The 12,287-nt window shown below is 37.3% G+C and overlaps 1 protein-coding gene across 2 annotated transcripts in view; it reads right to left on the bottom strand.

Annotated features, from left to right (window-relative positions):
* LOC115213857 (DNA-directed RNA polymerase III subunit RPC1) overlaps window positions 1–12,287 on the bottom strand; it is a 208,632-nt gene that overhangs the window by 108,413 nt on the left and 87,932 nt on the right. For both annotated transcript variants that reach the window (XM_029782797.2, XM_036504894.1), the window contains 3 exons: window positions 5,629–5,750; window positions 2,344–2,443; window positions 468–545 (listed from right to left, as the gene is read on the bottom strand). In XM_029782797.2, coding sequence (XP_029638657.1) covers window positions 468–545; window positions 2,344–2,443; window positions 5,629–5,750 — 300 coding nt within the window. The remainder of the gene's footprint in view (window positions 1–467; window positions 546–2,343; window positions 2,444–5,628; window positions 5,751–12,287) is intronic.

Here is a 12,287-nt window from a genome sequence, read left to right as displayed (position 1 = left end):
GATCCTGTCATCAATCCTCACCCGTTTCCAAGGTAATATATCTTCATGGCCGGCCATTTTCAGTGAGAGACCAGAAATGAACAACACATGTGAGACACTTGCCCACAGTGCTGTGCAAGTGGGTCTGAACCAAAAACCACATGGCTGGGAAGCAAGCTTCTCAACTGCACAGCTGCAGCTTAAGAACTTGGCCAATAAAATTGTTTACAGATAGTAAATATAAATTAAAAAAACAAAATAATGACCTAATAATTAAGGATTGCAGTTTCACTTTAGTTGCTTTTATTTTTTTTTTTACTGTCGTTTATTTTACTGACCTCAGAATTGAAAGTCAAAGTTAACTTTAGCTGGATTTAAACCCCAAACAGTGAATTACTGAACAAAATACATATAAAGCACCCACTATGATGTTCTACTCTTCAGAAATTTAATACTTCGGTTTTCAATGAAAGGCAAAGATGACATACTTGCATATGGAGTGGAATCCCTGATGTTTCACTGTTATATAATAGTGCCACCTGCAACTGGAGAAAGTCCCAATCTTCCTAATAACAAATATAAAAAAGTAAATCTAAATATTTTTTGTTTCACATAGATATAAGGCATTTTCATTTAGGAATTACACTAGCTTCACAAAAGTCTTTAATTTCTGATGCCTGTTAGCCTCTTAAATCATAAACTCTGGGTAATCCCCTGACACTATACCATGTCCTGAGACAACACTAAATTCTTCTCAGTTTCAGTTAATATAACTGGAAATTAGAGACTAACCTTAATACTGGTTTCAAATTTTAGCACAAGGCCAGAAATTTCGTGGGAGGGATTAAGTTGATTTCCTCAACCCCAGTGTTCAACTGGTTCTTATTTTATCAACCTTGGAAAGATGAAAGGCAAAGTCAACCTCAGCAGAATTTGAACTCAGAGTGTAAAGACAAACAAAATGCTGCTAAACATTATACCTGGTGTGCTAACGGTTGCACAAGCTCACTGCCTTAAAAATAAACTTTAATATTAATACCATATTAGTATTGTATAACTGCAGTGGTATCATGTTGTCAACAGATATATATCCCAGCTGAGTAAGTGATGTTGAGTGAAGTCATGTGTGTCACCGGATTTTGATTCTCAATTGAAGCTAGAGCCTCTCACTTGTGCTACTGATAGCTTCAGTAAACTGAACATCCCAACATCTCTATTGTCTTCACTTTGTAAATATAATACCCTGTAATAATACTGTATTTAGTAAAGGCATAGACATTACAACATTGCAATTTCCTTCACTCTATGCGCTACTGATATCTTCAGGTATGAACTTCATAACATTTCCACGTCTTTAACCTATCCTACTGATATCATAAAATTCTTCAGTCTATAAATATAATAATACTACTGACTTCTTCAGGAAAGCCATGACATCACAATATTTCATTTTCCTTCATATTATAAATACAATATTTTGTGAAAGGTTAAAAGTGACATATTTTAAACATCAATTTCTCACAATGACATATAATCATAAACTTATTGGAGTGGAATGTGGTCAAGCAAATTGACACCGATACATGTCCAGAGAGAAGAAGGCAAAGTTAGCACTCATAGGATTCAATGAAGGAAGTAGAAGGACATATACTAGAAATCATTAAGGCTGATCTTGCCATTCTGGGGATAAATGGTGTTTTGTCAAGGAACTCAGTCCAGATTGTATAGCCCTATGATGTGACGTACCTCATCCATAACTATCCTGTCTACTTTTTAAGCATAGGGTATCTAAGACTATATTATTCAATGTGTCCTTCCTTCTTTTTTATGACAGTAGTTCTATCCCCTCACACATTATATCTCACATCAATTTTTATGACCATGTATATGGCTACTATTTCTAGTACATCAAGTGACATACTAGATCCATGCTGATTTGCTTCTTAACTGAGTAATTAGCTGTTTCATTGTTGGGTAGTTAACAGGTCCAGAGCTGAGTAATTAGCTGCTTCATAATTAAGTAATTAGCTGGCTTATATCTGAGTAATTTTCTGATCTGTAGAGGAGTAATTAGCTGTAGGTAGAGTCTCCAGCAATAAAAACTATTGCTCCAATTGGCTGACAGCTTCCAACTCTCCAAATTAGCATAAATATAAAACTGTTACAAAAAAAACTAAATTCGTCTGTATCCCTTAAATAAGTGCCTGTCAAATCGATAGCCCTGCATCCCTTAAATAGATCTGCCTTAAAAGAAGCCTGTATACATCAAAACAGGTCTGTATACTCTCCAAATCCTGCTGGTTTCAAATGAATTCCTGACATTTTGCAGATTATAAAGCAACAGTAGGGAATTAAAATATTTACCATTATCATTTGCATTTTAGCCCCAGAGGCTCGATGTTTTTGAATGACATTATTCATAAAAATGATCTCCGTTAATTTCATTGTTATATCATCTTCATTACTGGAAGAAAATAAAATGGTATGGAATTTTTAGGTAAAAAAAAAACATTACTCTTTGCATAAAACATACACAAATATGTTTATCAGTGAGTGAACAAATGAAACAAAGTAGTACTCACCACATTTGGTTAGAGTTACATGTATTGAATAACAAGTCTGACTCAGTCCTACATTAAAGTTTCATGAGCATAGAATACATTCATCTTGTCAGATGTTCAAAGACAGGAACATCTGATGAGATTTATATGTCTTACACCCATGAAACTTGAAGTAATGTGCAGCTTAGTCAAACTGTTATTAAATATATACATATATCATCGTTGTTGTTTTAACATCCACTTTTCCATACTTGCATGGGTTTGATGGAATTTATTGAAGCAGATTTTCTATGGCTAGATACCTTTCCTATTGCCAACCATCACTTGCTTCCAAGCAAGATAACATTTCTTCATGGCTGGACATGATTCCATGGAAGATTGAAAACAAACTACACTGCTTGGATGATAGTGATGCTTGTTTACAATTATTGCACAATGAGAAAACAAGGAAACAAACATATGCAAACACACACACAAACACTTGCAATATACCCTTTCTATCACCAAATCTCCCTCTTATCCATCTCTTTCTCTCTTTTCCCACTGTTCATGTTGTTTCTATTTAATCTCCTCACCAACTACCTGTCTATCACTCACTCTCTATTCTATTACTCCCTTTTTTACCACCATCTTGATCCAATCATTGTTTCTTACTTTACTCTTCTTTCAACCTCTCACTCTGGCCCCCTTCCCAGTTGTGCATGAAAGAAAGGAATGAACATACAAAGACAAAGCAAGGAAAAGAAAATTATCTTTAGTTTTGCTGGGGTTGAAACAATTCTCTGATACTGGTAAACAAGCAGAGATAACAAAGAGAAGACCATTTAGTCTTGCCAGAGACCAAGACAGCCTTTCCAGTGCTGATGCCACAATAAAAGGCACTCAGTACATTCTGTAAAGTGGTTGGTGTAAGGAAGGGCATCAAGCTATCAAAACCATCCTAAAAAATGACTTGTGCAAGTGAGACATGGAGGATCATAACTCCAAAGAAGAATTAATTTCGGATCTTTTCGTTTCGAACGATAGTTTGTAACATAATTTCTAGGTAACTAAAAAATTTTAAACTTCATATACTGGTAGAATGTGTTTATAAAACATCATTTTCTCTTGGCTTTATTGAGAAAATTCTATAGGTTGTAAGATATTTCGTCTTTAATTTCTTGCATTTCGGCAATTTTAACCAATCAATTACCTCCATTGACGTAAACAACATTCCGTGCTGTATGAATATGTCCCTCGTTTAAGAAACAGATTAGGTTTATTTACATTTGTGAAGAAAAAAAATACCCTTCCCCTAACCCTAACTCTAAATCTAAAATAGATTGAAATGCAATAGATCGATACTAGGGTTATAATTATGGGTGACAATTTCATACGACACCGCTAGGAAAAATGGGAGTTTTTCCTAGCGGTGTCATATGAAATTGTCACCCATAATTATAACCCTAGTATCGATCTATTGCATTTCAATCTATTTTAGATTTAGGGTTAGAGTTAGGGTTAGGGGAAGGGTATCTTTTTTTCTTCACAAATGTAAATAAACCCAATCTGTTTCTTAAACGAGGGACATATTCATACAGCATGGAATGTTGTTTACGTCAATGGAGGTAATCGACTGGTTAAAATTATCGAAATGCAAGAAATTAAAGACGAAATATCTTACAACCTATAGAATTTTCTCAATAAAACCAAGAGAAAATGATGTTTTATAAACACACTAGCAGCATAGCCCAGCATTGCCCGGGTATGTAAGAGCTCCTAGTAGGCAACGACTAATCCCAATCTAGTCCTTTCCCTCTAGGGAACGAAGGCACATGTGTAGGTTGCAATGTCTTCTCTTCACTCCCAAATAACTATCAAACAGCTATCGATAATTCAACCCAACCAATTCCTACCAGGAAGAAATTACATTCGAGACTTTACCCCCAACACCGCCACTCCTGCTAATAGCTGCTGCAGCCGCAAGTTATTCGAATACTTTTTTTGTTTACACTTTCTTTATAACTACCACCCCAAACGTTTTACCTTAAATTTTTGACGTACCCTAAGGGTCCTCGGACGCTACTTGCAAACTCTTGGTTTATTATAAACCGCTTTTGTCGTGTGCATCAAAAAACCTTTTCCATTCGTTTATTCAGTTTGGTCACTTTTGACTTTTTCGTTGTTGTCACTCACATTGCTGCCTGCTTGTTTGCCGTTTTTGTACATTTTTATACATTTTGGGATACTTACCCCACGTGTTCCGAGAGTTAAAAAGGTTGAGTTGCGTCCCCTAGACAGTCTGTAGAAAATGTGTTGCATATAAAAAGCTTAGATTCTTGACCCATGTCGAATTTATCGATTTTTTTTTCAGAACTGGGGGAACTTTTCAAAATTTTCGCTGCGTTAGTTTTGAATTATGACATTGGGCTACGTGTGTGTCAAGTTTCATCAGAATCGGTTGAAAGCCGTGGTCAGGGTGAGGATACAACCTGACAGACACACAGACAGACAAACTGCCGTTTATATATAGAGAGATTCTACCAGCATACAAAGTTTAAAATTTTTTAGTTACCTAGAAATTATGTTACAAACTGCTGTTCAAACCAAAAAGATCCTTAATTTCAGATGTGACAAGCTGTCTAACTTATACTAGCATGGGAAAGTGGACATAAAAATGATGATGATATCCATACACACACACATCACTGGTTTCCACTTATGAGGAATTAGTAGACATAGACAGAAGATATTTGCCCAAGGTACTGCAGTGGAACTGAACCTGGAGCATTGTGACAACAAAGCAAACTTCTTAACCACACAGCTATGTCTACTTGACTGGCATTTATTTTATTAGCCAAGAAAATATGAACAGTAATGTTGACCTTGGTGAAATTTGAACTCAGAATGTGAAAGATGTAACTAAATATTGCAAGGTGTTCTGTCCATCACTACACCAATTCTATCAGTCCCTGTCCCATCCATCATAAATTATGCTAATGATAGATCGATGGAAAGGGGAAGTAAATACATTTTTTTTATTTAAATGTAATCTCTTTGGTAGCCACCCTCTCCACTAACTTAATAACCTTTAAAAAATGTATCTTACGTGCCAGACTTTAAATCAGATACCACAGATGGACGAATGCACAATGGAGGGCACATTATTCGTGTCAATATTAAATCCTCAGGTTTACCAACTTCGGGGTTCATCACAAGTAATGGAATATCCTACAATTATATACAAGTCGAGAAAATATAAAAACAGATATGGTTAGTATTTAGATTCTTTTACTTGCTTCAGTCATTTAGTCGAACAAATCAACCACAGGACTTACTCTTTGTAAGCCTAATACTTATTCTATCAGTCTCTTTTGCCAAACCCCTAAATTACAAGAACATAAACACACCAACATCGGTTGTCAAGTGATAGTGGGGGCACAAACAAAAAACGCAAATACATACACACACATCTCAGAGGCGACTCCAGGTCATCAGCGCCACTGGGGATCATCACAGAGCAACCCTACAAAACACAACTGATCTTTACACACAGACGGACAGAATAAAGGCAATCAAATAATAATGACAGCAGAGTGCATAACAAACATCAGTGATCTGACTATCAACTGTACTCTTGACAAGAGTTGCCAGTTAGTCTTTTACATCTACCAGGCTCATTCATATCAGCCTGAGTTGCTGGATAATTTTTCATTCCTTCAAAAATATTGTAGAACAGAAATTTTTCATAGACTGGAATCTAAATCTCAATCTCTATAGGAACCTATTGTTTCAAGAAAACACTGAATTTGAATTCCTTTTAATTTTTACGATTATAGATAACAACTTGGGCTGTAACTCTGAGCCCAAGTCAGGCGCATGTGAAAAATGTCAAGAAAATGTCTGCTACAAATGATATTTTTTGACACAGCAAACTTCTAAGACGACTGCCAGATACTGAACGAAAATAAATGAACTGCGACCAGGCTCAATAAAAGGAGCCCAAGTTATGAGCTACAATTACATACTTGCTTGTAAATACACATTCACTTTACTAAATTTATACTCAGGCGCAGCCCGAATGCCGGAGTTACCACTGATATATATATATATATATATATATATTATAATTCTGAAATGCGAAAAGTTTGTTTGTTTGTCTGGTTTTGGCATTGAGAACAGGTTAAAGGCCACTAGATCCCGTCGGATTGACTCAAAATTTACAGGGACATGTAAAATGAGGTGAGGATGCGAGTGGGCTAGGTTAGAAATCCCTATCTTAAAAGGTGTCATTGCTAGGGCCAAAAACGTACTTTGACAAGTCTACTCTCATTCTTTTATGTATGTCTTCCTCCATCACTCACTCACTTTCCTCCCTTCCCATCACATTCGATCTATAACGTTGTTTCACAGCGTCTACTTTCCCTTCACTTTCTCTTTATAACGTCGTTTCACAGCGTTCTATATTTCCCCCCCTCCCCGCCTTCAACAGCGCTTTCACACACTCTCTCTCTCTCTACGTCTGTCTGCATTCATAGAGAGAATTATCATCGCCACCACCACCACCACCACACAATCATGAGAACAAATATTATGAATGAGATATTTATTGGGTTAATTTATATATGTGTGTGTATGTGTGTGTTCTATATATAAATTATATATATATAATGTATATATACAAAGTGTACATATCTGTATTTATGTATATTAAACTTTTTAATACTTTTTGATAGTTATATATATTTTTTTTAAAATTATAAATATAAATTAATAATTTTAATTTTAAATTTAATTTCAATTTTTAAATTTTATATTTTATATATTTTGTATATTATATTTTTATTTTTATGTTTTGGTTTATGTTTTTCACTGTTTGATTTGCCTAATAGTGAAAAGGGGTCTAAATGGGGCTGGAAGGGGATTAAAATTTACAGGTGCGGTGGTTTAGGAATTCTCTGTTACATCAAGCTAAAAAATTTGCGCCAGCCTTTAAATCTTCAATGTGTTGCCGTCCATGATGAAGAAGTTTTGAATGCTTGCATTGGTGAGTCTACTGTTGTGAGAAAGAATCACTTCAAAACTTGGTGTTTAGGAATTTTCTTTTACATCAAGTTCAAAATTTTACGCCAGCCGTTAAACTGCCACTACATTGCTGTCCGTCGTTAAGAAATGCCAGCCATGGTGACTCTACTATCTTCAGATTCTATCCCTTCAAACTTTGGTTTCCACTATTTTTTTTTTTATTCAGCTCGCAAGTTCGTCTATCCCTTTTACGAGGGGTGTTCAATAAGTAATGCCCCTGACCCACTTGCAGTTGTTTGATCTAGCTAAAATTTTGCATGTGCACTTATTTATACCTCTATAGATTAAGTGGCGAATTACAGCTCTGAACTAATTGTGGTTTCTGATTTACAGGTGTTTGAACTGAGTCAAGTGTGAAATGGAGCCTGTTGAGTGTCGAGCAGTGATCTGGTTTTTGTATTTGAAAGGACGCACACCACGGGAGACTTTTGATGAAATGAAAGTAACTTATGGTGATGATGCCCCATCATATGACCTTGTAAAACGCTGGCATTGTGAATTCAAACATAGTTGGAACTCTGTGGAAACAGCTCCCAGATCTGGTCGCCCCCTTCTGCCGTTGATGAGACGTCTGTCCGTCAAGTTGAGGCTGCCATTTTGGAAGGTCGACGCATAACTATTCGCCAAATAGCCCATAAGGTCAAGATTAGTACCGGGTCTGTGGAAACTATCATTCATGACCATTTGCATATGCAAAAGGTGTCTGCCAGATGGATTTCCAGGTTGCTCACGCCTTTCCAGAAGCAAGAACGCGTTGAGTGCTCGAGGATGAATTTGGAGATGTGCCAAGAAGATGAGTCAAAATTTTTCAAAAGACTGATCACACAGGATAAAACCTGGGTCCATCACTATGATCTATAGACCAAAGCCCAGTCAATGCAGTGAAAGCACCGTGACTCACCTCCTCCAAAGAAGGCAAGGGTGCAGCCCTCCGCTGACAAGGTTATGCTCACAGTCTTCTGGGACCAGGACGGAGTAGTGATGACAGATTTCCTGGCAAAGGGTACCACAATTACAGGAGCCTATTATGCTTCACTTTTGAGGAAATTAAGAGAAGCTATCAAAATCAAGAGGCGGGGCAAGATCAGCAAAGGCATCCTCCTCCTGCAGGACAACGCTCCGGTCCACAACTCGCTTGTCGCCAGATCAGAAGCACAGGCGTGCAGCTATGAACTCCTCCCCTTGCACCCTCTGATTTTCACCTCTTCCCAGCCATGAAGTTGATTTTGAAAGGAAAGCGTTTCCCAGATAATGCAGCCTTGATTTCTGAAGTCACATCGTGGTTGGAGGACCAAGCTGGGGTCTTCTACAAAAACGGTCTCCAGAGCTGTATCAAACGATGGGAGAAATGCATAACTCTGGGTAGTTCCTATGTAGGAAAAGACTAATAACTGTGCCAAGTGTCGTTGCTCTACTGCTATGGGAAGTGGGTCAGAGGCATTACTTATTGAACGCCCCTCGTAAATGTTAGTGTTTTGCTGTCTGCCTTGAAGCAAACCTTTCCGCTGTCACTGCCTGATATTTATGATTGATCTTTCAAAATATATTTCTTTCTCAACTTACTCAAGATTTTTGTTGTTTATAAATGGGAGAGAGATAGATAAAGATAGAGAGTAAGAGAAAGCGAGGGAGAGTTCGAGAGAAAGGAAGAGTAAGAGAATGGGAAAGTGAGAGAGAAAGGAGAGTGAAACAAAGAGGGAGAATGTGGTGATAAAAAACAGAAAGGAAGCAATAGAAAGTAACAACCACACTCTTACCCGCACGTAGAGCGGGTCACCTTAAGCTAGTATATATATATATATATATATTGGGCTTCTTTCAGTTTCCGTCTACTAAATCCACTCACAAGGCTTTGGTAATGAACTCAGAACCATGTGGTTGGGAAGGAAGCTTCTTACCACACAGCCACTCCTGTGCAAATTAAGAAAAAATACTCAAAATATCAAGGAAAAAACTACAGTTAATGGATTAAGTAAGTTGGGTAAAGAAATATTCTTCAGTGAAACTACTAACTGCTGGACCAAGTCATGAAAGTTACAGAGAGTGTTACAACTCAGTTGATTAGAAATAGAATTAAACTAGATGAGATGCAATTTGGTTTTGTGCATGGGAAAAGTATCACAGATGCCATCTTCTTAGTGAGACAGCTGCAGGAGAAGTATCTGGTCAAAAATAAACCATTGTACTTGGCTTTCATTGACCTGGAGAAAGCTTTTGGCAGAATCCTTTGATCTGTTATCCGGTGGTCCCTAAGGAATTTAGAAGTAAAAGAGTGGCTTGTTAAAGCTGCACAAACCATGTATAGCGATGATGCTAGTAGGGTGAGAGTCGCCTATGAATACAGTGATGAATTCAGTGTGCCAATTTAGTGCTGCTGCCACACAACTACAACAATGCTTTCAAATTTTGGCAGAAGGCCAGCAATTTTCAAGGAGAGGATAAGTTGATTACATCAACCCCACTGCTCAACTAGTACTTATTTTAATGACCCTGAAAGGACGACAGGCAAGGTCAATCATAGCAGAATTTGAACTCAGAATGTAGAAATAAATGAAATGCCACTAAGCATTTTGCCCAGCATGCTCCTGCCAGCTTGCCACCTATGCTGCTACTGCAGCAGCAGCAACAGCAACAATAATAATAATAATAATAATAATGGTTTCAAATTTTGCCACAAGGGCAATCATTTTGGGAGAGGGGATGTGTCAATTACATCAACCCTAGTGTTCAACTGGTACTTAATTTATCAACCCCAGAAGGATGAAATGCAAAGTCGACCTTAGTGAAATTTGAACTCAGAATGTAGCGGCAGACAAACTACTGCTAAGCATTTTGCCCAGCGTGCTAACAATTCTGCCAGCTCACCACCTTAACAATAATAATAAGGCAGTGAGCTGGAAGAATCATTAGTATGTCAGAGAAAATGTTTAGTAGTTCTTCCAACTCATTACAGTCTGAGCTCAAATTCCGCCAAGGTCAACTTTGCCTTTCATCCTTTTAGGGTCTGTGAATTAAGTACCAGTTGAGTACTGAGGTTAATGTAGTTAACTAGCCCCTCAGAAAATTTCAAGCTTTGTGCCTAGAGTAGAAAGAATTGAGGCAGTGGGCTGGCAGAATCATTAACACTTCCCTCACTTACATGATGTAAGGTGTGAATGACGAGGTCAAACCAACCAACAAAACAAACATTTATAATGAGAACTTCCATATCATGACAAAATCATATTGATGGGTGATTTTAATGCCAGAATAGGTAACAAACACACAGTGGGGTCAAAAGTAGTCGGGAAACATGGAAGAGGAAAGATGAATGCAAGCGATTTATGACTGTTCGGCCTAACAATCACAAACACAGTTTTTCAGCAGGCAGATAAATATAAGAACACTTGGAAGCATCTCCGATTTGGTAACTGGCACATGCTTCACTATGCTATGACTAAGAGCAAAGATTGCAGTGTTACTCAGATTAAGCAGAGCTCATAAAACTCCTGAGTGTTACTCAGATCACAGAACTGTCTGCAGCAAAGATATTTGTTAAACCATATACAAAGAGGCCACTGAGATCCAGAATACATCCAAGAATAAATATGATTTCTTCAAACGATTAAGAAACAACAAAAAATTTTGAAATTCATCTAAATTCAAAGCTTGAGAACAAAGAGGAAAGCCATGATCCTGAAGTTTTGTGGGAAAATATACATGACAGCATCAAATCATCTGCTGAAGAAGTTCTAGGATTTGTCAAACACAAGATACCAAGATTTGTTTGATGAGAACGATTCTCAAATCCAACCTCGCCTGGAAACAATGCATAAAAGGCACAAGGCATGGATCTCACCATCACTCAGATCCATATACATCACCTCTAAGAAAACTACTCAAAAAAACTGTGTGAGATAAAAAAAATTCTTAGTGGGCAAAAAAAGCCCAAGAATTGGAACAGGCTATTGACTCTCACAACTTGAAGGAATTGTATAACAGGTCAAAACTCTTATGTAGCAAAGATGAAACTCTGAAAAGATGGGCTGAACACTTTAAATCCACATTAAATCAAGAATCCACGACCAATCCTAAAGCAATCAATGAAATCCTTCGGCAGCCTATAATTGAAGAACTAGCAGATCTTTCCTTGGAAGAGATAAGTACTGCTATTAAAAAAAATTTCCAATGGACAAGACGATATTCCCATAGAAGTGTACAAGCATGGTGGTAGACAACTTTTAAGAAAGCTGCACAAATTGATCTATTTGATTTGGGAAACTGGATATGTTCCCCAACAGCTCAAAGATGCACATGTAAAAACAGGAGAAGAAGGGTATACGTGACAATCACAGAGGAATAAGTTTGTTGTGCATAGCTGGAAAAATTCTTGCAAGAGTGATCCTTAACTGCATCAGTATATATATTCTGAATTCCAATGTGGATTTCAGGCTAGGAGAGGCACAATTGACAGGATTTTTTTGATTTGGCAAGTTCAAGAAAAAGCACATGAGCAAAATACTGACCCGTACATGGTCTTTGCTGGCTTGACCAAAGCATTTGATACAGTGAATCGTGAGGCACTCTGGAAAATTTTGTCAAAAGTTGGTCTTCTTGATAAAATGATAAAGGTAATAATATCTCTGCACAAAGGAATGATGGCAACGGTGATATCCAGCAATCAATGTTCAGAGGCATTTCCTG

This window comes from Octopus sinensis, linkage group LG7, assembly GCF_006345805.1.
Source record: "Octopus sinensis linkage group LG7, ASM634580v1, whole genome shotgun sequence".
In the NCBI taxonomy this organism is placed as follows: domain Eukaryota; kingdom Metazoa; phylum Mollusca; class Cephalopoda; order Octopoda; family Octopodidae; genus Octopus; species Octopus sinensis.
The sequence above is the reverse complement of the archived record's forward strand: the minus strand, read 5'-3'. Positions and strand labels throughout refer to the sequence as shown.